The 27,987-nt window shown below is 41.4% G+C and overlaps 1 protein-coding gene across 1 annotated transcript; it reads left to right on the forward strand.

Annotated features, from left to right (window-relative positions):
* Positions 1-27,902, forward strand: LOC134309980 (NACHT, LRR and PYD domains-containing protein 12-like). Its single transcript, XM_062991484.1, has 13 exons — positions 1-142; positions 2,236-2,352; positions 2,485-2,601; positions 3,540-3,603; positions 4,471-4,669; positions 5,070-6,864; positions 8,389-8,562; positions 19,121-19,294; positions 20,388-20,561; positions 23,553-23,726; positions 25,453-25,626; positions 26,344-26,520; positions 27,378-27,902. The coding sequence occupies exons 1-13, from the start codon at positions 96-98 to the stop codon at positions 27,385-27,387; spliced, it is 3,396 nt and encodes a 1,131-aa protein (XP_062847554.1). The 5' UTR covers positions 1-95; the 3' UTR covers positions 27,388-27,902.
* The last annotated feature ends 85 nt before the right edge of the window (positions 27,903-27,987 follow it).

Here is a 27,987-nt window from a genome sequence, read left to right on the forward strand (position 1 = left end):
TATAAATCTAGACCTCATAAAGAAGAATTCTGTTGTGCTGCAGTGTTTCTCTACATGTGTGAGCAGCTTTAAAGCTTCAGTCTGTAGGAGGAAACATGAGCTCTAAAAGGAATCTCTCTGAGGGGCTGAGAAACATCCGGAGGTGAGTGAATTAATTTCTCAGTGAAAATAATAACTAATGATGAAGATTAAAACTATAAAAATAATAATAATAAATAAATAAATAATAAAGAGGATCAAAACTATAATAATAATAACAATAATTCATAATAATAATAAAACATGACATCTTATGTGATTCGCATTACAATAGTTTCATACTTCCTACTCCTGTGCACTACATAGGGTACAATAGTGAAGCTTATCTGAAGTGATTTAGGACGGATCCTGCTGCTGCACCACTAATGAGTTTAAATCAGCTGCTGGTTTTTACTGGTTATTTTAAACTAATTTCATTATTGTTGATGCTGATGTGGGTGAAAGTTGATTTGTTGTAGATTATGTTTATTATCAGTGTGTTATAAACATAATCTACAGAGAATGTACATGAATGTGATATATGAAGTGTGTGTGTGTGTGTGTGTGTGTGTGTGTGCTCCAGCCTAACCAGAACTATTAGAATGAACAGTAATAGTTTTAATCACTGTAACTTAGATTTTAAGCTCTGATTTGTTTATACTTTACGAGTCACATTAAAAATCACATTTAAAACCCACAGACTGAGATTAGCCGGTGCTGTATGGAATACTGTTAACAGTGTGGGTTTCAGTATGTGGTGTTAACAGTACATTTCTTTTTTAAATTCCTCCCTGCTGCTTATAAACACTTCTTCATTATTTACTCACATTACAGCGGCAAACAAACATCAAATCTTATTAGAATAATAAAGAATAAACAATAAAACAGTTTCAAATGGTTTTATTGTTTATTATATAATTATATCATAGTTTTATTGATTATAGTATAATTACTATGAAAATATAGAATTATTTTTCATATATAAAAGGTCCTACTCGTTATTTCACGTCGGTCATTAAATTAAACTCATAAACTGAATGATGAAATAAATAGAAGCTACAACACACAGCACAGCTACATTAAAAGTTGAATGTAAACCTAGAACATCCAGCTACATTCTCACAGATGAAAATTCTCGTCCATGTTGTGACATACGCTGCACGAATAAAAAATGTTAAATCACTAAACACAAACCTTAAATTGCTTATTACACAGAAAGGACTCATTTCACGGTTCGTGATGAGTTTAGGTAGTGCCTTAATCTTGATCTTACCATCATTCTTAAACTTAACTTACTTTATAAGTATAAACAAGTTTTAAATATGATGCCTGCAACACACTGAACACAATCAAAGTAAAACATTTATAGGATATTGAAGATACATTCTACACTAAGCAGGTGAACTGGTAACAGGTGAAAGAATGATTGAGTATAGAAGGAGGACATTTCAAGGTCCTGGAGTGGCCTAGCCAGTCTCCAGACCTGAACCCAATAGAAAATCGTTGGAGGAAGCTGAAACTCAATGTTGCCCAGCGACAGCCCCGAAACCTGAAAGACCTGGAGAAGATCTGTATGGAGGAGTGGGCCAAAATCCTTGCTGCAGTGTGTGCAAACTTGGTCAAGAACTACAGGAAACGTCTGACCTCTGTAAAGGTTTCTGTACCAAATATTAAGTTCTGTTTTTTCATTGTATCAAATATTATTTTATGCAATAAAATGCAAATTAATTGGATTATTAACTGGATTTTTTTTTAGATTCTGTCTTTCACAGTTGAAGTGTAACTGCGATAAAAATTACAGGCCTCTCCATTCTTTGTAGGTGGGAAAACTTGCAAAATCGGCAGTGTATCAAATACTTATTTTCCTCACTGTACTTTTCACCATATAGTGTTTTGCTTTCTATAAAATACAACTATTTCATACCCTTATTATGTTAATAATCAAATGTGTAAGTCGAATAAAGCAAATGTACATTTTATAGTTGATAGTCCTCCAGATATTCTGTGATATGAATAACAGGATTGATGTTGGACGTGTCGGCGGCTCTGTGGAGTTTAAGAGGTTAAGTTTGGTTTATTAGACTCACATTACAGATTGTGGGTTGTATCTGATCTTCACAGTGACGTCATCAGATTATTAAAGAGAGAAGAGAGTAAAAGTGTTGTATAATGGAAACCTGCAAAACAGAAATTCTTCACATATTGTTCTTGTTTCAGTCTGATTCAGGGTAAGAGATCAGAACCACGTGAACCCAGCAGTGTGTCCAGGAGGAGTGATAGATCAATGTATGAACCATTAAAGTTCAGTGACAGAGAGCGTTCTACTGATCTGAGGTGAGGGTCATTTTAGGAAATGTGACTAAAATCTTTTTATATTATTAAAATTTCCACCTATTATTAGTATTTTATCAGCACAGTTTTAATAATCACATTTTAATCTCCACTGATTTTTCTTCTGTGCTTTAGATCAGTGAAAAGTAAAAGATCAGACCCACCTGAACCCAGCTGTGTGTCTATGAAGAGTGATCAGTCAATGGTAGAAGCCATAATATTGAGAGAAGGAAATTCTTCTACTGATCTGAGGTCAGCTTGTATTTTCTATTTTATTAAGTTCTTAACAACCAGCCCTACCTGATAAAGTTTGGCAATATGACGATGTTAAACAGCTGCTGAATGTTTATTGCTGTTTGCTGTGCAGAATTTACAACCCCAAATCAGAAAAAGTTGGGACAGGATGGAAAATGCAAATAAAATAAAATCACAGAGTTTCTTACATTGACTTTTATTTGATGTCAGACAGGATGAACCTGAGATAGTTCATGTTTTATCTGCTCAACTTCATTTCATTTATTAATAAACATCCATTCCTGCATTTCAGTTCTGCAACACATTTCAAAAAGGCTAAGGACGAGACAAAGGGGTGGAGACACACGCAGAGATGCAAAAACTAAATATATTTATTGAAAACAAAAGACAAAACCAAAACAAACAATGCTAAACAAAACTAAAGAGAGCTAAACAAGGCTAAACAGGCTAACTAAAGACATTGCTAAATAGGCAAACTAAACAGAAACAGAAACACAACATACCAAGGAACATGGAGCAAGGAACATGGCTAGGAACATGGCTAGGAACATGGCTAGGAACAAGAGCTAGGAACATGGCTAGTAACAATGGCTAGTAACAATGGCTAGTAACAATGGCTAGTAACAATGGCTAGTAACAATGGCTAGTAACAATGGCTAGTAACAATGGCTAGTAACAATGGCTAGTAACAATGGCTAGGAACCGAATCCATACACAGCCAAAATAGTTCCCAGAGTCTGAGCTCCAGCACACCTCTTAAATAGAGGGCAGCTGGAGCTAATTAGTCATGGGGAACCAATCATGAGAGGGGGTGTGGCAGGAGGCAGAGTGTGCTCATGAGCTCCAGAGCACACAGAGGCTTCAAGTGTGACAGCTGTCCAGACTTTTTCTGATTTAGGGTTGTAGATTAAACTTAATGCTTTGATTGTTTACAGAAAACAAGAGATATTAAAGAAATCAGAAATAAGCAGCAGAAATGAGTTGGATTCAGTATTTAAGGTGTGTATCTGAGACTCTGTGTGGAACTTGTGTGTGATCAGGCACGTCTACAAAATTTTATTCTTTTTGATATTGCAGAAATTTCCACAGTTATACTATTAGCAGTGACGTGATGCTTAATCAAAGAGGATTACAGTTTATGTGGTGTAATAAACAATAACTCATCATCTACAGTCAGCTTCAAAATTATTGGCACTATTGATTATTTGTGGTTGAAAGTTTATTTGTTATCCTAAAAATATAAAAAATCTCATTTAAAGTTTCATAAATGTAATGAGTGATGAAGAAAGATGGTACACAGACTCATCACCAAGCTGATTCTAGACCCAAGAGCAGTGACTGAACATAATCAGAGGCCAAAGGAAACAAATGTTATCTGATGACCTAAGGTGGGATTTGACCCCACAGTATCTAAGTGTGAGTTAACCAGGAAACAACCAGAGGTCACCAAACACACTGATCAGTTCATTAAAAAATAATAATTAGGAAACTACAGTGATGTGAGCGCTGTGTTGGAACTGTGATCAAGTGTGATACGTTAGTTACATGATCCACCAACATATTACCACACGATCGATCAGTACTTCTATTTCTAAACCTAACTAGATAACCTACTCCTAAAAGTCAGTTTCTTCTAAACAACTGCTAGTTGTCTTGTACACACCTACGCTTTGTTAGAGTATTTTAATTAAGGTTGTGGCACTCTTATAAATCCAGAAATTTTTATTTCAATTTTACCTTTTTTAATTTTACTTAATGTTTTAATTAATCCACGTCTTACCTTTACTAGGGAACCAATGATTTTGGAGCTGACTGTATCAGTGTAGGTTTAACATTTTTTATATATAATTACTGTAATTTTGTCAGGAGCTGCAGCAGAAAGTCATCACTCTCTTAAAAAATGAGCTGAATAAATATAAGAAGATACTGAGTCCAGATTGCCCAGAATGCTCTGAGGTGAAGGATGAGGAGGATCAATGTAGTTTCAGAGAGGAGGTACTGAAGATCACTCTACATGTCCTGAAAAAGATGAACCAGACAGATTTAGCCAACACACTGCAGACCAGTAAGAGCTGCTGGTTTTATTCCATCACTTTTATTTGAGAAGTGCTACAATAGTGTTATTTTAATTAAAAACTACAATAATCTAAAAAAACAAAACTGAAAAAATTATCATTTACAAACCTCTGAAAGTTAGTGTAGGTGTATAATAGTAAAGTGTGGCGTGCTGGTAGTTAGTTGGTTAATATTCAGTTCAGTTTTATTGTTTCTAATACTAATAAAACATTAATAGCAGCAAACTGATATCAGAACTGTCATTAAATCTGATCAGTATAAACTGTTATGTCTGAATAAATCAGTATCTAATGGACATGATCAGACAGATTAGATTAGTAAATAAGTTTAGATTTTATACTCTGGTATATACAGTGAAATATTGATCTTCATGTTCTTCTGTTTATTAGAGCTGGTCTCTGTTTATCAGAAGAACCTCAAAACCAAACTGATAGAGAAATATAAAAGAATTAATGAAGGAATCTCACAGCATGGATCATCAGTTCTCCTGGATCAGATCTACACTGAGCTCTACATCACAGAGGGTTCGAGTGGAGACGTCAATAGTGAACATAAGGTGAGACAGATTGAAACGACATCCAGGAGACCAACAACACAGGAGAAACCCATCAAATGTAACGACCTCTTTAAAGACACGTCCATCAGAACTGTGCTGACTAAAGGAGTTGCTGGAATTGGAAAAACAGTCTCTGTGCAGAAGTTCATTCTGGACTGGGCTGAAGGAAAAGCCAATCAGGACGTTCTCTTCATGTTCCCACTTCCCTTTAGAGAGCTGAATCTGATGAAAGAGAAACATCTCAGTCTGATGGAGCTTCTTCATTATTTTTTCCCAGAATTTAAAAGAATAGAATCAATAAACTGCAGCACCTACAAGATCATTTTCGTCTTTGATGGTCTGGATGAGTGTCGACTTCCTTTAAACTTCCAGAACAATGAGATTGTGTGGGATGTAACAGAATCAGCCTCAGTGGATGTGCTGCTGACAAACCTCATGAAGGGGAACCTGCTTCCCTCTGCTCTCCTCTGGATCACCTCTCGACCAGCTGCAGCCAATCAGATCCCTCCTGAGTGTGTAGCCCAGGTAACAGAGGTACGAGGGTTCAGTGATCCTCAGAAAAAGGAGTACTTCAGGAAGAGGATCAGTGATGAGGACCTGGCCAGTAAAATCATCAAACACATGAAGTCCTCAAGAAGCCTCTACATCATGTGTCACATTCCAGTGTTCTGCTGGATTTCAGCCTCTGTTCTAGAGAGAATGCTGGGTGAAGCAGAGGGTGGAGAGATCCCCAAAACTCTGACTCAAATGTTCACCCACTTCCTGATCTTTCAGATCAAACACAAGGAACAAAAGTATCATGGGAAATGTGACCCCAACCCTCACCAGACCAGAGAGACGATACTGGCACTGGGAAAACTGGCTTTCCAACAGCTGGAGAAAGGAAACCTGATCTTCTATGAAGAAGACCTGAGAGAGTGTGGTATTGATGTTAGAGAAGTGTCAGTGTACTCAGGAGTGTGCACCCAAATCTTCAGAGAAGAGCAGTTTGGGTTACACCTGGGGAAGGTCTTCAGCTTTGTTCATCTGAGCATCCAGGAGTTTCTGGCTGCTCTATTTGCATTTATCTGCTTCATGAGGAAAAATCCAACGGAACAACAAACCACTGATCTGTCTGATCTGTTCACCAAGTCCAGCATGTCTGATTTCCTCAAGAGTGCAGTGGACAAGACCTTACAGAGTGAGAATGGATACCTGGACCTTTTCCTTCGCTTCCTTCTGGGTCTCTCACTGGAGACCAATCAGACTCTCTTACAAGACCTACTGACACAGACAGGAAGTAGCTCTCACAGTAAACAGGAAACTGTGGAATACATTAAAGAGAAGATCAGGGAGGATCCTTCACCAGAGAGATCCATCAATCTGTTCCACTGTCTGAATGAACTGAATGATCATTATCTAGTGCAGGAGGTCCAGATTTACCTGAACAGAATAAAAGCTGATTATGAACATGTTAGTTCTGGTTGTCTCAGAGGAATCAGTCTCTCTCCTGCTCAGTGGTCAGCACTGGTGTTTGTGTTGCTGAACTCAGAAGAAGATCTGAAGGAGTTTAATTTGAGGAAATATTACAGATCAGATGAATGTCTTCTGAAGCTGCTGCCAGTGGTGAAAGAATCCAGAAGAGCTGAGTAAGTATTTTCATCATTAATATCACAGCAGCAGCTTTTTACTGTTATTATAAATGTAGTAAAGCAACATGAAGTGGTTCTGATCCACCTAAACACAAGTTATTCTAACCTGTGTGTGTGTGTGTGTGTGTGTGTGTGTGGATCACATTTTAAAGATAAAATGTAAATAAACATAAATTAAAAAAAAGAATGCAAATTTTATCGACCCACATTTTATCTACAATAGAACACAAAACAAATATTTACATTTTCAGCATTTAGCAAATAGTTTCATCCAGAGTGATTTACATTTGTGGCAGTATACAATCTAAGCATTTGAGGGTTAAGGGCATTGTTCAAGGGCAACCTGGCAGTGGTGAGGCTACAAGATCATTTTCCAGCCTTCTAATTACTGGACCAGCACCTTAATTTCTAGGATACATCTGATAGGCTACATATTAGATGCTAAAAGATATTTTAGCATTTCATGAAAATTATTCACAAAATAATTATAACAAAAGGCTGGAAAAATAAGAAAACAGCTGAGGAAGCAATTAGCAAGTAAGTCACGAGACTGGGTATAAAAAAAACATTTTAGAGAGTCTCTCATAAGCAAAGATGGACAGAAGTTCAGCAATCTGTAAAGAACTGCATCTAAAAACTGTGGAACAATTTCATAAAAATGTTGACTTTGGATATCCCACCATCTACAGCACACCACTTTGCCACTTCACTTCAAAGGCGTTGAGCTGATGGTTTTCCTCTGATTTTAAAGGAAAGCATGATGTGTCTTTTATCTGCTGCACTAAGTTTCTTTGGTCGACCTCTACAATCCTCAGTGTTGCTCTTTTCTTTGTGCTTCTTCATAAGAGCTTGGAACTCCAGTCTGTGTTGAAATCTTTGCTTAAGAGAGACCTGCTGATGCAGCATAACGACCCTGTGTCTTGTTGCTGTGCTCTTATCATGGTGTTTGACCTGTGACATGAAGCTGTGTTCCACAACCTCACCTTTGTAGCAGAGTTTGGCTGTTCCTCACCCAGTTTTAAACCTCCTACACAACTGGTTCTGTTTCAGATAATGACTGTGTTTCCACCTACATATGACAATGATGATCATTATCACCAGTTTGGTATAAGTGGTTAATTATATACCCGACTATAATCCTACAGAAAACCCTGACTTTGTGCAAGTGTACCTACATTTATTTATTTATTAAGGTTTTAACATCATGTTTTACACTTTGGTAAAATGACTTTATTATAATAATCTGATTCTGTCAGTTTTAAACAGAGCATAAAAAATCTGGAGATTAAGAACCACACGGCATAAATGTATTGATTCATTCATTCATCTTCACATTTGCAGGGAAACACACATTCACATATTTACTCCATATATTCCACCTTCTGCATGTTTTGTTGAGGTGAAGGAAATTAATTAGGACTTCAAACATTAAAACAAAGTGTATGTGTGTGTGTGTGTGTGTGTGTGTGTGTGTGTGTGTGTGTGTGTGAATAATCTGATGTTTCATCTTTTCTTTCTCAGGTTGGATGGTTGTTCTCTAACAGGTGAAAGTTGTGCAACTCTGTCCTCAGTTCTCAGTTCAAACTCCTCCAATCTGAGAGATCTGAACCTGAGTAACAATAAGCTGCAAGATTCAGGAGTGAAGCTGCTCTCTGCTGCACTGAAGAATCCACACTGTAAACTGGAGATACTGAGGTGAGATTATAACACACACACACACACACACACACTGTAAACTCGAGATATTGGGGTGAGATTATAACACACACACACACACACACACACACTGTAAACTCAAGATATTGGGGTGAGATTATAACACACACACACGCTGTAAACTGGAGATACTGGGGTGAGATTATAACACACACACACACACACACACTGTAAACTCGAGATATTGGGGTGAGATTATAACACACACACACACACACACACACTGTAAACTGGAGATACTGGGGAGAGATTATAACACACACACACACACACACACTGTAAACTGAAGATACTGAGGTGAGATTATAACACACACACACACACACTGTAAACTCGAGATATTGGGGTGAGATTATAACACACACACACACACACACACACACTGTAAACTGGAGATACTGGGGAGAGATTATAACACACACACACACACACTGTAAACTGGAGATACTGGGGAGAGATTATAACACACACACACACACACACACTGTAAACTGAAGAGACTGAGGTGAGATTATAACACACACACACACACACACACACTGTAAACTGGAGATACTGGGGAGAGATTATAACACACACACACACACACACTGTAAACTGAAGATACTGAGGTGAGATTATAACACACACACACACACACACACTGTAAACTCGAGATATTGGGGTGAGATTATAACACACACACACACGCTGTAAACTGGAGATACTAAGGTGAGATTAAAACAGTATGGCCAGTATGGATGCTGTACATGAGGTGGAGGTTTAGAATGCAGTGTGGGGATTGAACATGTCTCATTTTCATCTATTTATTTATTTTATTTTTAATAGACCAATGTACAAAACAATCTTATGTACTACATGACTTAAGGTGTTGAAAAGAAAGCCCTTCATTACAGAAATTATTATATCCTTATGCTCCCCTCGGCCCTCCTCAACTAAGCTACAGAAAACAGGGAATAATATCGATCAGGGACAGAAATCCATCATATTACTGTAAAAGAATTAAAATCAATTATAAGAAAGATGGCTTGGTGTAACAGTTACTAGAGGATTTAATATTATTGTTATTATTATTAATTATAAACAAGGGGGATGAATATTTATGATCGATTTGAGTTTAGTATCTCATAAAGTAATACAATTAAATTAGTTAAAAACGAAAACAACATCTACAGTCTTTACTCAAATTTACCACTTTTCCACCGACGATGATCCGGCTCCGTTCCGGTTCGAGAACTTGATTTTGAACTGGTTCTGCGTGTTTCCACCGAAAAAAACAGGTTCCAGACAGCGAACTAGAGTTCTAATCTGGCACCACAGAATACTTGGTTTTTCAGGGTAAACTGTGACATAATCTGTGGGCATGTCACAGTGTAGAGGTTTGAGAAGCCGGTAAATTGCTTTTGTGCTGCACTTTTAATGTTCACCTGATTAAATTGTGAGATTCAATGATATTTTCAAAGTGATGAAACTGTGTGATATCAGGTGGTAAAAGTGACCCAGACAGTAGAGCACTTTATTATAACCAGTACAGAGATACTTATAACCTTTACAGAGCACTTATAACCAGTACAGAGACATTTATAACCAGTACAGAGATACGTATAACCTATACAGAGCACTTATAACCAGTACAGAGACATTTATAACCAGTACAGAATTACTTATAACATTTACAGAGCACTTATAACCAGTACAGAGATACTTATAACCTTTACAGAGCACTTCAGGTAGCCCGGACCAGTCTCCCATCCCCCCTGGGAATACCAGCAGGAGCTGAGACCCCCATTCCGCCCCCTGAACGTTTTTCAGGGGAGGCGAAGAAATGCCGGGGATTCCTTCTGCAATGCTCCCTCACATTCAGGGAGGCTCTGAAGGACACTTTTTTCCACCCAACGGGAGGAAGGGAGGCGGGTCCATGGTTGCTTTAACTATCCCAAGGGGGGTGCTCAGTTGCCGATTACGTTATTAAGTTTTGTACTCTGGTGGCCGAATGTGGCTGGGATGAGGGGGCGCTAATAACAATTTTCCACCGCGGGCTGGGGGAGAAAATTAAAGATGAGCTGGCCACTCGTGATCTTTCCACCACACTTAAGGCCTTTTATCTCCTGGCAACAGCTATTGACACTAGGCCCCGACAACGGGCTCGGGAGCGAGGGTCTCACCCACCCTTTGTCCGGCCTCAGGGCCAGTCCCGACCCGTGTCGCAAGACCAGAACCCTGAACCCATGCAACTGGGATCAACTCGGGAAGGGGGGGCTCCACCATCTCCTGACTCCGTCTCGAGGGCCCGAGCTCGGTTAAACGAGTAGGCCGCTCTCGAAGCAGGGAGTCGAGGGCGAGCCGATTCATCATCCCTGACCATGGTCTGTTCCTTAACGCGCCGTTGCATTGGGGTTCGGGGAACATGGAACTCCGAGTCTGTCGATTCGGGCGCGGTGGAAAGTTTTATTGATCGCCGCCTGGTACACAGGTTGGGGATTAAGCTCCAACTGCTACGGGTCCCCATTGAGATCCACGCTTTGGATGACCGAGCGGTAGCCGGAAGCCCCATCACGCACCAGACGCCTCCTCTTACAATGCGTTTGGGGAACCATGAGAAGCGGATCACCTTTTTGGTGACCCAGGTCTCTCAGCTCCAAGTGGTTCTGGGGCACTCGTGGCTAAAGAGGCACAATCCTCAAATTAATTGGGTAACTGGGTCAATCTTTGCCTGGGGAACACGGTGTCAAGATGCATACTTGCTGCCAGCAAGTATGTCATCGGCACCACCATCGCCTGGTGCGATAACACCTGATCTGGCCCGGGTACCGCCTGTGTACCATGACCTACATGAGGTTTTTAGCAAGTCCTGGGCGCAGGACTTGCCCCCCACAGACCCTTTGATTGTGCAATAAACTTGCTCCCTGGCACTTCCCCTCCTAGGGGGAGCGCCTTTTCTCCCTGTCGGGACCGAAGAGGGTCGCCATGGAGGAATATGTCAAGGAGGCACTGCAAAAGGGTTTATATGTCCTTCATCCTCCCCAGCTGGGGCAGGGTTCTTCTTTGTGGGGAAGAAGGATGGAACCTTGCGCCCTTGTATTGACTATCGGGGTCTGAATGCCATAACGATCAAGGATCGGTATCCGCTGCTGCTGATGGCCACGGCTTTTGAAGCCCTTCAGCAAGCTTCTATTTTTGCAAAGCTTGATTTACGCAGCGTTTATAACCTATTCCGGATCAGGCGGGGGATGAATGGAAGACTGTGTTTATTACGCCCACGGGACACTTTGAATATCAAGTGATGCCCTTTGAGTTAATGAATGCCCCCGCAGTCTTCCAACGCGTTATTAATGAGGCCTTGCGAGAGGCCCTTGATAGATACGAGCGTAACTACCCGGTAGGAGACAAGGAGCTTCTGGCCATCAAGCGCCATTGCGACATTGACTCGAGGGGGCGAAACATCCCTTCCTTGTCTGGACAGACCATAAGAATCTGTCGTTTATCCAGCAAGCAAAGAGGATGAATTCACGTCAGACTCGGTGGTCGCTTTTTTTCAGTCGCTTCCATTTCACCCTGTCTTTTAGACCGGGATCTAAGAACGGTAAGCAGGATGCCTTGTCCAGGCAGTGGGAGCGACCAGGCCCGAGCCTGATCCCATCATCCCCCCGAGTCACATTGCTGCCCTGGTTAAATGGGGTATATTCAAAGTTGTCAGGGATGCTCAAGCTGTGGAGCCCAACCCAGGTGGGAGTCCACCTGACTGACTGTTCGTACCGACCACAGTTTGTCGTCAGGCGTTTGAATGGGCCCATGCATCCCCGTTTGCGGCGCACCCAGGAGTTTCTAAGAAGGTTTTGGTGGCAGGGGATGGATAGTCAAGTGAGGGACTTTGTTCGCACTTGTGTGATCTGTGCTACTAACAAGAGCACTAGTGAGTGCCCTCGGGGACTACTCCATCCATTGCCAGTGCCCTCCAGGCCGTGGTCCCATCTGGCACTGGACTTTGTGACAGGTTTGCCAAAGTCCAGGGGATTCACGGTGGTGTTGGTGATTGTTGACCGGTTCACCAAGTCTTGCCTCTTCGTTCCGCTACCCAAGCTCCCGTCTGCCATGCGCACAGCTCGGGCAATACTGCAACATGTGGTGAGAGCACATGGGGTCCCCTCCGACATTGTGTTGGATCAACAACATATCGGCCGTTGCCGCGCCACCTGGCGGAAAGCAAAGAAGGCTCTTCTGTCCTCCCAGCGCACCATGAAGCGCAATGCTGACTGACAGCCGGCTCTCACGTTCCAGCCGAACCAATGAGTTCTCCTGTCGACGAGGGATCTCCCCGTCAAAGGTACCCCTCACAAGTTGGCACCAAGGTATATTGGCCCGTTTAAGGTAGTCAGACAGATAAACCTGGTGACATATATGTTGGAGCTACCTCCCAGGATGAAGGCCCATCCAACCTTCCTCGTCCCCCAACCTCGCCCGTTCGCGGGCGGAAGAGCTACACCCCCCCCCACAACCTCCCGCCCCTCGTATCATCCAGGGTGCCCCCGTATTTACGGTGCGCCACCTCCTGGATAGCAGAAGAATTGCAGGGTAGCACCCAATACCTGGTGAATTGGGAAGGTTTTGACCCAGAGGAACGTTCATGGGTACCGGCTCGTCACATCCTGGACTCTAAACTGATCCGCGAGTACCGACGGAACCGGGCTGCGGGTTTTGGGACCTCGGGAGCTGTCCCTAGAGGGGGGGTCCTGTTAGGGTGCCTGCGGCATCTGGTGCACGTACCACCAGTTCCCAGCCTCGCAGGCATTACAGAACGCCAAACAGCCTGGCCTCTAATAGGAGGCCAGCTGATTAGTGCGAACGACCTGCGTTCTGCCTATTTAAGTGGGCATCGCTCGGCTGCAGGCGTCGCACCTTTACCTTTTGTTTGCTTGTATGGCTGTGCAGTTGCCCCTTTTGCAGGGATAGTTGTACCCCGGGTGTCGATAGGACAGTCGAGTGCGTAAGCTGGAAGGCTGAGGTAATCAGGGTTTTGGTTTACCTGCCAGGGACAGTTGGTGCGACTTCGTGCAGTCCTCGCACTGCTGTTTATTTCGGCGCTTGTAGCTAGCCCGGTTCTGCATGGTTAGCAGAGGGCTAGTGGTAGCTTGGTAGCCGATTCAGCAGCCACACATAGCCTGTAGTGCTAGATGGGTTCACCTCTGCCGGCTTGGTCTAGTGGGTTGAGCAACCACATATTCCACCCACAGTGCCGGTTCGAATCTGCTCGTAACAGAATCACTGTTTTTCTCTTCCTCTCATTACAGATTGGCTCCTTCCCGGCTGAAGCTTTGCCTAGCTGGTGACAACGCCGATCCGGTGTTTGCAGAGACTGTGTTTAATTTCGGTTTCTCGATTCCGCCTTTTGTTCCCGTGGATCCGTTTCTTTAGCGTTCCTTTTAAGCGCGAGATCCCTTGTTTGCAACTGCTACTTAGTAGCGCGGCAAGTTGCGTGAACGCCTCGCACTTAGGTGATCGGGGTTCACGACTCACTTTTTTGGGTTTTTCACTTTTGTATTTTTCTCTTTATCAGTGGCCTGTGGCGCCAGCGGCTTCATTCGGGAATTATTATTTATTGTTAAATAAAAAAAAATTTTCTCTGCATCTTTGGGTCCAAAACCTCCCTTTATAACATTACAGAGCACTTATAACCAGTACAGAGCACTTAAAACCAGTACATAGATATTTATAACCAGTACAGAGACACTTATAACCAGTACAGAGCCCTTATAACCAGTACAGTGCTTTTATAACCAGTACAGAGATACTTATAACCAGTACAAAGCACTTATAACCAGTACAGAGACACTTATAACCAGTACAGAGAAACTTAAAACCTGTACAAAGCAAGGTTATAATAGTTTTGGATTTTTAATTATAGTTTAGTTTTATTTTGTTGTGACTTTTTTTCTAATTCAGTTAGTTTTAATTAGTTTTTAGTGAGTTTGCTAGTTTTTATTAGTTTGTATTATTTTTAATGCTTAGTTTTAGTTTAGTTTTTATTAGTTAGTTCTACTGTAGTATTAGTTTTAGTTTAGTTTTTTTTTTGTTTATTTAGTTTTTTATACTTTGGGTTATTTTTCAGGTGCAGGATTCAAAAAGGTCAGAGTAAGTATTGTGTAATAAAAACTCAACGAAAGATACCATTAAAAATGTATTCAATTACTGTTGAACAACCAACTGTCCACAAAAACTGTAACAGTCCACAAGATAGCAGCCTTAAGTGCAAAATGTGTGTAATACTGCTGCAGAAAATAGTCAATAGACTAAGGACACACATGAACATAATAATTAGGGCTGTCACGCGATAAAAAATGTTGGGCACCCTCAACAAACTGCACATGCTGATCAGAATTAATTAAAAGTCACTCAGAAGTTACACTTTAAGTCCAAATTCCTGCCTCTGGTATTTTTAATGCAGTTTTAGTTCTTTTAATTTTACTTAACAAAAATATTGTAATATAATAATAACGACCTTGCGAGTGCAGCCAATGGGGGGGTAGTGAGGTGAGTGGTTGAGTTCATGTTGTGGAGGCCCCCCTGCCATGGGCCCCGGTGCATCTTTTGTATCTGCCGTAGTTTTTCATGCCCTTGTAATTCACACAAGAACTATTTTTCCTTAAAAAAAGCGCTATTCTAAGAAAAAAAAATGTTGTTTTCTAACGTCTCACCTGTCATGTAATGTGAATTACAAATATATTGTCTGGCCCTTTAAGAATGTTAAGTGTACTATAGGGTCAAAGGGAGCAAGTGTGTAGGGAAGATATCGGAAATGATCGTCTCCAGCTGTGTAAGGGGGTGTGTGAGGGTGAGGAATAATGTGGGCTTTAACTTGATTCCGGGTTTATTCTCATCCGCACGATGTTTGGACCCACTGTGCAGAAAAGATCAAATGTGTGCTTGTGTTACTTCACTGTGTGTTGCACCGCTCCGAGCCGAATTCGAACTCGGGGTGGAGAAGCGCCAGAGCGACGCTCTACCAGCTGAGCTATACCGTCACCGTAGCAACACGCTAGTGTACGAGCTTATGTGGCTGCACTCACACGCGTGCACACACTTTATAAAAGCGATAAGCACTAATAGCATTTAAATAAAGAAATCTAAATCAAAGAAGCAATCAGAATGCGTGGACCCCCGCTCACACTGATCGCGAAAACGTGCCTATTGCACCAAACGCGATCAAAAGGAATTCTTGCTGAAAAGAATGTGGACAGCTTTCCTAATCACTCAGGCAATCCTGCTCATGTTTAATACGAACCTTTAAGTTATTTCTTTCCACTCTTCATCTGTCTTTCTATCTTGCTCTAACTTTCTATCTTTCTATCTCTCTTTGTTTCTTTCTTTCTATCTCTCTTTATTTCTTTCTTTCTATCTTTCTTTATTTCTGTCTTTCTATCTTTCTTTATTTCTGTCTTTCTATCTTCTCTTCATCACAAGCTCTCTGTATTAACTATTTTGGATCACTTTAATGTAATAAATATACCTCCCGATAGCATACCGGCTTAATCATTGAAAGAACAAAGACTCAGCCCCATGCTGTTGGGAACTGGCGTTTAAATAGAGCCAGACCCAGGTGTTGCGAGTCTTTGTTGATGAGCGTGGTGGGCTGTGGGAAATGTAGTTATTTTGAGCTGCAGTGCGCTGATAGGCGCTTCCGCTTTCCCACTGAAGCAGCTCGTCCCGTTACAGGAACAGCTCCCGAATTAGTTCAGGGTCCAGGATAGTTCAGAGCGCTCCTCTGGTTGTAACCTTCCCAGTCTACCAAGTATTGTTTGGAGTTCCTGACCCGACGAACATCCAACAAGCATTTCACTGTGTAGGCTGGGGACCCATCTATCAACCAGGGTGGGGGAGGTTTGGTTTTGGTTGGGGGGTTGTAGGGGCTGCACAGCACTGGCTTGAGGCATAATATGTGGAACGTTTGGTTTATTCTCATACTCTGAGGAAGGGCTGGAGTATAAGATACTGGGTTCACTCTTCTAAGGACCTTAAACGGTCCCACGTATCTCTGGCTTAGCTTTCTAGACTCCACTGGCAATGGCAAGTCTTTGACTGATAGCCAAACTTGTTGTCCGGGTCTAAGAGAAGGACCCAGGTGCCTTTTCCGGTTGGCTATAGCTGTCCTGGATGCAGTAGTTGATCTGAGGGTATTTCGTGCCCTCCTCCACGCTTGTTTGCAGCGCCTGACTAGCTGCTGAGCCGATGGAACTTCAACGTCTGCTTCCTGCTCAGGGAAGATAGGTGGTGGGTATCCGAATTGACACTCGAAAGGGGACAAAGCGTGTTATGGGCATATTCTGCCCACAGCAGATGCTTGGCCCATGTTGAAAGGTTTGCCAAAGCCAGACATTGCAGGGTCCGCTCCAAGTCCTGGTTTACCCTCTCAGTCTGGCCATTTGACTGGGGATGGAAAACGGAAGACAGGCTTAACGAAGCCCCCAAAAGCCTGCAGAAGGCCTTCCAAAACTGACTAGCGAACTGGGGTCCCCGATCCGAAACTAGATTGCTAGGCAGGCCATGAACTCTAACTACCTTATCCAAGAGTATCTCGGCGGTCCCTTTGGCTGAGGGGAGCTTGGATAGGGCGACGAATTTGCTGGCCTTGGAAAATCTGTCTACTATTACTAAGATCACCGTATTACCCTCTGAGGGCGGCAGACGAAGTCTAAGGACAGATGGACCATGGACTGGATGGGATAGGCAGGGGGTGCAGGAGACCCTCTGGGTGAGAACGAGGTTCCTTGTTGTGGGCGCATGTTTCACAGGAGCCTACATAGGCTTGAACATCCCTGTCCATGGTTGGCCATCAAAAGCTTCGCCGAATGAACTCAAGGGTGCGGGTGCCTCCCGGGTGACCTGCAAATGGCGAGGTGTGTCCCCAGTGGAGGATCCGTGCCCTGACAGATGCGGGTACAAATAATGTCCCTGGAGGGCCGCCACCGGGGTCCGGCTCTTGTTGTGGGGCATCTCAAATAGCCTCCTCCAGACCCCATCGTATTGGGGCTACTATTCGGGATCCCGGTATTATTGGCTCGCTGGGGGAAGAGTTGAGGTTTCCCATTGTCTAGAGAGGGAGTCAGGCTTAGTGTTCTTTAATCCTGGCCGGTATGATAGTACAAAGTCAAATTGACCAAAGAACAATGCCCACCTGGCCTGGCGAGGGTTGAGCCGCTTGGCATCTTTTGGCGTTTTTTTTTTATTACCGTTTTTATTTATTTCAGTTAACAAAAATGTCTTTTCAATTTCAGTTTTCATTATTTCGTTCGTTTTCATTAACAATTATAACCCTGGTACAGAGCTCTTATAACCAGTACAGAGACACTTTTAACCAGTACAAAGTGCTTATAACCACTACAGAGCTTTTATAACCAATACAGAAACACATTTAACCAGTACAAAGTGCTTGTAACCAGTACAGAGCGCTTATAACTAGTACAGAGCTCTTATAACCAGTAATAACGGAGAGTAATTGAGTGTTCCTGTGTGGTACTGTTAGTACATTCAGACACGTTTATTTAGTTGAAGCTTTTTGTGGATTCAGAACCTGGAGCTGCAGAACCAGCACACGTGAAGTAAATCCAGTTACACACAGATACATGTGGAGCTGTTATACTGGGTTTGATGGTTATTACACACAGATACATGTGGAGCTGTTAGACTGGGTTTGATGGTTATTACACACAGATACATGTGGAGCTGTTAGACTGGGTTTGATGGTTATTACACACAGATACATGTGGAGCTGTTAGACTGGGTTTGATGGTTATTACACACAGATACATGTGGAGCTGTTAGACTGGGTTTGATGGTTATTACACACAGATACATATGGAGCTGTTAGACTGGGTTTGATGGTTATTACACACAGATACATATGGAGCTGTTAGACTGGGTTTGATGGTTATTACACACAGATACATGTGGAGCTGTTAGACTGGGTTTGATGGTTATTACACACAGATATATGTGGAGCTGTTAGACTGGGTTTGATGGTTATTACACACAGATATATGTGGAGCTGTTATACTGGGTTTGATGGTTATTTCACACAGATGTTTGTTCGTGTCGTGGAACTTTAATGTTTTATCTCCTGAGTCGAGCGCTGAGCAAATCGGTTATTTACGTCGAGAGTCGCGGTGAGAGTGAAGCACAAAACGCTTTTCACGTCAATGAACTAAAGAAAACAACAATTGAGACAAACATGTCACATCTTCTTATCACCAACAGCTGATCCATGCTTTATACATAAACACCAACATCTGTAACAGCAGCAAAAATCCCCACAGGTAATCTACACACCATCATGTTACTCTTTACTTTCTTTATGTAACACCCACCGTTAATGACGCAGCCTGGTTCTCAAAAACTGGTGAAAACGCGGGTCGGTTCTCTACAAAACACCAAAGTTCAAAGAAACTTGAACAGAACCGGTTCAAGAACCAGAACCAGGGTACTTTTGGTGGAAAAGCGCTAATTCAGCTTCCAATAATCTGATGTTTCATCTTTTCTTTCTCAGGTTGGATGATTGTTCTCTAACAGGTGAAAGTTGTGCAGCTCTGTTTTCAGTTCTCACTTCAAACTCCTCCAATCTGAGAGATCTGAACCTGAGTAACAATCAGCTGCAGGATTCAGGAGTGAAGCTGCTCTCTGCTGCACTGAAGAATCCACACTGTAAACTGGAGATACTGTGGTGAGATTATAACACACACACACACACACACACACACACACACACACACACTGTAAACTGGAGATACTGAGGTGAGATTATAACACACACACACACACACACACACTGTAAACTGGAGATACTAAGGTAAGATTATAACACACACACACACACACACACACACTGTAAACTGGAGATACTGAGGTGAGATTATAACACACACACACACACACACACACACACTGTAAACTGGAGATACTGAGGTGAGATTATAACACACACACACACACACACACACACTGTAAACTGGAGATACTAAGGTAAGATTATAACACACACACACACACACACACACACACACACACACACACTGTAAACTGGAGATACACACACATTCACATTAACTACCACATTGTAGAGGACCGAGTGTCTGTGACTAAATCAAGGTGATAAACCACCATGATCTTTATGGAGGAGTTAAAAAGATTTTTCTGCCTCCAAACTAAGTGGCACAACTCATTATTTATTAAAATCACAAAGCACTAAAATAATATAAATCAGCTTTAATTAATGTAACAGTTATGATTGTAACAGAAGAGTTATTGTGTTAAACTGGGGGGTGAATAATTATGAATAGTTGAATAGATTTGAATTTTGAATCTCGAAAATTGATACAAATAAATATTTTTAATAAAACTAAAACATTAATAACTGTCTTTTATTGTACTTACATTCAGATCAGGTGGCACGGTGGCTAAGTGGGTAGCACTGTTACCTCACAGCAAGAAGGTTCTGGGTTCGATCCTCAGGTGGGGCGGTCCGGGTCCTTTTTGTGTGGAGTTTGCATGTTCTCCCTGTGACTGTGTGGGTTTCCGCCGGGTGCTCCGGTTTCCTCCCACAGTACAAAGACGTGCAAGTAAGGTGAATTGGAGACACAAAATTGTTCATGACTGTGTTGGATATAATCTTGTGAACTGATGAATCTTGTGTAATGAGTAACTACCGTTCCTGTCATGAACATAACCAAAGTGTAAAACATGACGTTAAAATCCTAATAAACAAACAAACTTACATTCAGATTCCAATAATTTAATGTTTTATCTTTTTTTCTCAGGTTGATTCGTTGTGATCTAACAGGTGAAAGTTGTGCAGCTCTGTCCTCAGTTCTCAGTCCAAACTCCTCCAATCTGAGAGATCTGAACCTGAGTAACAATAAGCTGCAGGATTCAGGAGTGAAGCTGCTCTCTGCTGCACTGAAGAATCCACACTGTACACTGGAGATAGTGAGGTGAGATTATAACACACACACACACACTGTAAACTGGAGATACTGAGGTGACATAACACACACACACACACACACACACACTGTAAACTGGAGATACTGAGGTGAGATTATAACACACACACACACACTGTAAACTGGAGATACTGAGGTGAGATTATAACACACACACACACACACACACACACTGTAAACTGGAGATAGTGAGGTGAGATTATAACACACACACACACACTGTAAACTGGAGATAGTGAGGTGAGATTATAACACACACACACACACTGTAAACTGGAGATACTGAGGTGACATAACACACACACACACACACACACTGTAAACTGGAGATACTGAGGTGAGATTATAACACACACACACACACTGTAAACTGGAGATACTGAGGTGAGATTATAACACACACACACACACTGTAAACTGGAGATAGTGAGGTGAGATTATAACACACACACACACACTGTAAACTGGAGATACTGAGGTGACATAACACACACACACACACACACACTGTAAACTGGAGATACTGAGGTGAGATAATAACACACACACACACACACACACACACACACACACACACACACACTGTAAACTGGAGATACTGAGGTGATATTGTAACTCGACTCAAACTCAAAAGAAGCTTTATTGGCAGGACAAATAAGGACATTCGCATTGCCAAAGCAAGTTTTTAATTTATTTCAGTTGTCCCAGAATTGATGTGTGTTGATTGATTGTTCAATAATTGTTAGTTGTTTTTGGGTGTACTGAGCTTTTTTGGTTCTGAGTGTACGTTTATATTGTTTGAGGGTTTCACAGTAAAGAAGTCGTGTGTTACTGTTGTTTGGGTCTCTGTGTTTTTGGTTTGATATTTTACTGAGTTCTGTTCTTAACATTTGACAGTCTTTGTCGAACCAGCTGTCATCTTTTGTAGATTTAGGTTTTGATTTAGATGTAATTTGTAATTGAGCTTTATTTGCTGTATTTTTAAAGATCTGATTAATATTTTTAACTGCCTGATTTACTCCTTCTTTACTGTGAATGTACGCAGTGTCCAGAAAGTTATCTAAGCTAGTTTGGATTTCTGTGCTGCTAATTGCTTTCTGGAACTCTTCTGCGCTGTTCTCAGCCCATCTGTAGGATTTGGAGATGTTGTACAGCTTACTGGGCCGTGTGTGTGTGGTGGGGTTAGTTTCTGTCTTTTTGATGAACACAGTAATTTGGCTGTGATCAGACAGAGGGGTTAGAGGTTTAACAGTAAATGCACTGAGAGAGAAAGGGTCTAAATCTGTTATTGCATAATCTACTGTACTATTACCAAGAGGTGAGCAGAACGTGAACCTTCCTAATGAGTCCCCTCGAGTTCTACCGTTGACGATGTACAGACCTAAACTTCGACAGAGCTGCAGGAGGTCTTTACCATTTTTGTTAATAACATGATCATAATTGTTTCTGTGATTTAGGTTCGAATTGGTATTAAGAATTTGGTTGTTATTGATGAATCTGTTTCCCTGTTCATTTATAATATCAGGTTGGGTTCCTGTTCTGGCGTTCAGGTCTCCACAGACGAGCACGTTTCCCTGGGTTTGGAAATGGCAGGTCTCTCTCTCCAGCTCTGAGAACATGTCTTCAGAGTAGTATGGAGACTCTGACGGAGGGATATAAATGGCACAGAGAAACAGATCCTTCTGTGATGATAGTATAGTTTTGTTTATTTTTAGCGATATATGGTATTTTCCAATTTTCATAATGTTTATTAGCGTGTGTAGGTGTGATTTGTACAAGATTATAAGACCTCCTGAATCTCTGCCTTGGCGCACTGTGATAAGTTTTTGGGAGGGTAGTATAATTTCTCTGTAATCACGGGGACAGTAAGTGACCGTGTCGGCCTTGCACCATGTTTCCTGTAGGATGATGATGTCAAGGTTTTTAATGTGTGTGTGGAAGTCAGTGTGTAAGCTTTTTAATCCGAAGGCTGATGAGCTCAGGCCTTGGATGTTCCAATTAGCAACAGTAAGTGACATTGTGCAGATTGCAGTGTATAGTGTTTAAAATTAGATAAACTTTATAAATATATATCAGATTTTCTTTGTGTGTATACACATTTATACATATGTATACATTTATTTTTATCTTTATATATATATATATATATACAGGGGTTGGACAATGAAACTGAAACACCTGTCATTTTAGTGTGGGAGGTTTCATGGCTAAATTGGACCAGTCTGGTGGCCAATCTTCATTAATTGCACATTGCACCAGTAAGAGCAGAGTGTGAAGGTTCAATTAGCAGGGTAAGAGCACAGTTTTGCTCAAAATAGTTAAAAATACCTCACCAAAGTTCCTCATCAATAGCTTCTATCTTACCACAGTACCATACAGGCCTGATTAATGACGTGTTAAAGATTACTAATGTATTACTAATATTAATGTATTAATGTAACAGTTCTGATTGTAACAGAAGTTATTATGTGTTAAACTGGGGGGTGAATAATTATGAATAGTTGAATAGATTTGAATTTTGAATCTTTAAAATTGATACAAATAAATATTTTTAATAAAACTAAAACATTAATAACTGTCTTTTATTTTACTTACATTCAGATCAGGTGGCACGGTGGCTAAGTGGGTAGCACTGTTACCTCACAGCAAGAAGGTCCTGGGTTCGATCCCCAGGTGGGGCGGTCCGGGTCCTTTTTGTGTGGAGTTTGCATGTTCTCCCTGTGTCTGTGTGGGTTTCCTCCGGGTGCTCCGGTTTCCTCCCACAGTACAAAGACGTGCAAGTGAGGTGAATTGGAGACACAAAATTGTTCATGACTGTGTTTGATATAACCTTGTGAACTGATGAATCTTGTGTAATGAGTAACTACCGTTCCTGTCATGAACATAACCAAAGTGTAAAACATGACGTTAAAATCCTAATAAACAAACAAACTTACATTCAGATTCCAATAATCTGATGTTTCATCTTTTCTTTCTCAGGTTGATTCGTTGTGATCTAACAGGTGAAAGTTGTGCAGCTCTGTTTTCAGTTCTCAGTTCAAACTCCTCCAATCTGAGAGATCTGAACCTGAGTTACAATAACCTGCAGGATTCAGGAGTGAAGCTGCTCTCTGCTGCACTGAAGAATCCACACTGTACACTGGAGATACTGAGGTGAGATTATAACACATACACACACACACACACACACACTAACTGGGTTTCCATCCAAACGTTTCGCAAGTGTAATGCGCATTTATGAAATATCGGCAGAAAAAAAGCGGAAAATGTTGTGTTTCCATCAACTACAGTTATGCGAAAAAACCTTCACATGACGTGAGAGACGTCGGGCAGAATGAGCAATGAATGGCCCGTCTAATGTGGGCTCAAATCTCCGGGCCATGGCCACGTTCACCTCGCATCTGGGAACGTAAACGCACTAAACAGTTTTGGGAGCACATACAGCATAATCATTTTTCAAACGAGCTTTGATCTAGAATTGCAGAATGTCAAAATCAGCCTTTGATGAGCTGTGCACCATGATCATCTGGCCATACATGGTCATCTGTAGAGCCAAAAGTTTAGTCACCGGCCACCCGTGCCAACTGAAAAGAGGATTGCTATTGCCTTGTATAAGTAGTAGTGGGCGAGACGTTCGGCGTGAGCGTAACAACAGTTCACTGTAGTGTATACGCTGTATGCCAAGCAATAACATCAAAACTAATAAAACATTACGTCGTATTACCAAATGCGCAGGAGGCAGAAGAAATAGCGCAGCGTAATTATGCAGCGCACCACATACCACAGGTGTACGCTGCACTGGATGGTACACACATTCCAATCCTCCCTCCAGCAGTCGGGTACAGGGACTATGTAAATCGAACGGGATGGCCATCGATTGTTTTGCAGGCACTTGTGGATGACCAGTTGTTGATTCGTGATGTATGTGTTGGCTCTCCTGGCAGCGCACATGACCCAGCAGTCTTTAAAACATCACACCTTTTCAGGTACACTACACACGTTGACAGTCATTCAGTTTTAAACTATATGCATATATATATAAATATGCATAATTACACTGTGCTATATACTGTATATATAGCACATTCTCTTCCGGCGCCGCAACGAGTGGCAGCCTTCCTGGTAGCTCTGTGTTCGCGTTGCCTATTACGGCAATTTTTCTTTCTTTTTCTGTTATATAGTGTATGTTTAGTGTGTATTTTGTGTATTATTGTATATCCTATGGATATGGAGTCTTCTTGTATGCAAGAGAGTGGCAAATACTTCGTTTATTCGAGGGACGATGGGCAAGCCGGCACAATGCATCCCATTCCGGAGGAACTACAGCGTAAACACAATATACACAGTACAAACATCCCAATATACACAGTACAAACATCCCAATATACACAGTACAAACATCCCAATATACACAGTACAAACATCCCAATATACACAGTACAAACATCCCAATATACACAGTGCAGATCAAATCCAGTGTAATAAATACAAAGATTTCAAATAAACACACATAACCTCAAATAATCAAGTGGACGAGACTAAAAGACAAGTGTGGTGTTGGTCAGTACAGTGTGGGGTTGTGTTGAGCAGGTATGAGTGTGTGTGTGTGTGTGTGTGTGTGTGTGTGTGTGTGTGTGGGTCAGTTAGTAGAAACTGTAATGAACTGTCCATTCTTTAGCTGTAACAAATTAATTAAAACTTGTTAGTAATCAGACTGGAACAGTAGAGCAGTTGATTTATCATTTATGATACAAAAAGACTGAATGCTGGACCCCCCAAAATCCAAAAAACTGGTAAATTAATCAGATCAAAAACAACAGTTTTTATTTCACACAAATTCAGCTTCCAATAATCTGATGTTTCATCTTTTCTCTCTCAGGTTGGATGGTTGTTCTCTAACAGGTGAAAGTTGTGCAGCTCTGTCCTCAGTTCTCAGTTCAAACTCCTCCAATCTGAGAGATCTGAACCTGAGTTACAATAAGCTGCAGGATTCAGGAGTGAAGCTGCTCTCTGCTGCACTGAAGAATCCACACTGTAAACTGGAGATACTGTGGTGAGATTATAACACACACACACACACACACACTGTAAACTGAAGATACTGAGGTGAGATTATAACACACACACACACACACACACACTGATCTCTGTGGTTATTAGATGGGAATGTGGATGAGATGTAATGAAAAGGAATTTTTAAACAATGGCCTGTGATAGCTCAGTGGTTAAGGTACTGGGCTAGTAAACAGAAGGTTGCCGGTTCAAGCCCCACAGCCACCAAGTTGCCACTGTTGGGTCACTGAGCAAGGCCCTTAACCCTCAATTGCTCACTGTGTAAGTCGCTTTGGATAAAAGCATCTGCTAAATGCTGAAAATGAAATGAAAATGAAACAATAAACTTTTCATTGTAATTAATTTGTGTGTAAATTGATTTCAGGTAATTCAGCTAAAAAGGTTAAATTCTGGCTTTTATATTTTAGGTCACATTTTACACTGTTTACATTTATGACAGGTTATGATTACAGGCTACCCATGATGCATCAGTTTAATGTCAAACACAGTTTTGTATCTGCAGTTCGTCTCACAGATGAAAACCGGGGCATCAGGAGGAAACACACACAGACACAGGGAGAACTCCACCAGAACAGTGTGTGTGTGTGTGTGTGTGTGTGTGTGTGTGTGTGTGTGTGTGTGTGAGTGTGTGTGTGTGTGTGTGTGTGTGTGTGTGTGTGTGTGATGTAATTGTGATGAGTTCTTGTTCTCTCTGCAGGTTGGTGTACTGCAGGATTACAGATGAAGGTTTTATATCTCTGGCTTCAGCTCTGAGATCAAACTCCTCATCACTCCTGAAAGAACTGAATCTGAACCTCAATAAACCAGGAGAATCAGGAGTGAAGCTTCTCACTGATCTACAGAAGGATCCTCACTGTAACCTGGAGACACTATAGTGAGTTACTGACTTCCTGTTTCATTATAACAGAGGATCCTAAACTTTTTACAGCCACGTAGCTCCTGTTACATTAAACTGAGTTCCTCCCATGGCAGAGGAGAAAGTATTCACACCCTATATTAACATGTATAAATATAAAGATTACATGAACGTTTCTAGATAATAATGTTAAAATATTAAACTGTTCTGGTACAAACTTCACCTGGTTTCATTCTATAAGACGTTGTGATTGGTTGGAAAGATTTCACACAGTGAGCATCATCTTCATGATGAAGGTGAAGGAGCTTCCTGAAGTTCTCAGGAACTAAATAATAAAACTAAACTTCAGTAAAAAAGCTACAGAGCCACGACAAACACCTTCAACATCCCAGTCAGTACAACTGGTTCCATCATCACAAGAGGAAAGATGAATGAAATCAGAATAATCTGGGGTGTAAAATGTGTAATAAAAGAATAATAGCAGGTAAACTCCTGATCTGACCTTCTCAGTCTGATTCAGTGCTGCATTCTGCTCATGTGTTTGTGTCTCCATGTAAAACAGCACAAAAACAGCAAATAAGGAGGAAATAAATCTCATATTACACATTTTAAAAGATGATCAAATATACGGGAGCGCCGTGTACAAGTATCAGCTGTATGGGTTCAGATCTCTAGGATTTTGGTTTTGGCAGTAATAAAATGAGATTTTAAATGTTCCTTTAAAACAGATAAAATTTTCTTCATTACGAGTAGATCTGAAGCAAGTCTGTACAGCAGCTCTGTGTGTTGTATAAAGTGATTGTTCTTGATTTGTTTTCATTTAAAAAAGCACATTTTTATTGTTCATGTTTGTTTCTCTTTCTCTCTATCTACAGTATATTGTAACAAAGTCCTCCAGCCCGTGTGTTGCAGCTCGTATCCAGATGAAATGTTTCCTTCATTAGAAAGCTGAAGCTCCATCATGGGCAGAACAGAGATCAGAAGCTCCACATCCCTTCAATCTTCTAGTGACAGTCTGTCCAGTAACTGCAATCTTAGATGGAAAAAGTCTTGGCTATGCTCAGTGTACATAAGTCTGCTGTTTTTCCTCTTCCTAAAGGATGTGAACTGTGGGAAGGTAGTCTGGACATTAAGGGGGGCGGCACTGGTTGTAACTCTCTTTTACTCGAGTGCTAAGGCCAAGCTCCTCAGCACTTGGTTATGGCATCAGGTGTATCTTCCTTGAGTTAAGCTGTTCTTGGAACCCACCAGGATGTGTTTAAGTGTTGCTGGGGCTGCACGTTGGAGACAGGCTTGGTCTTTACCAAGCCAGAGATAAAGTGTACCCGGCCAATAAAGTGACTCTGATAAATGTTGTACAGTTACAGTATATTATCATAATTACATTAAATAAATACTAATGCAGCAGCTTGTCTTACATAACCTAGAAATATGACAGTAGGAAATGTTCTGGAGAACATACTAATCTCGGACGAGGCCACTGGT

This window comes from Trichomycterus rosablanca, chromosome 3 (assembly GCF_030014385.1).
Source record: "Trichomycterus rosablanca isolate fTriRos1 chromosome 3, fTriRos1.hap1, whole genome shotgun sequence".
Taxonomy (NCBI): domain Eukaryota; kingdom Metazoa; phylum Chordata; class Actinopteri; order Siluriformes; family Trichomycteridae; genus Trichomycterus; species Trichomycterus rosablanca.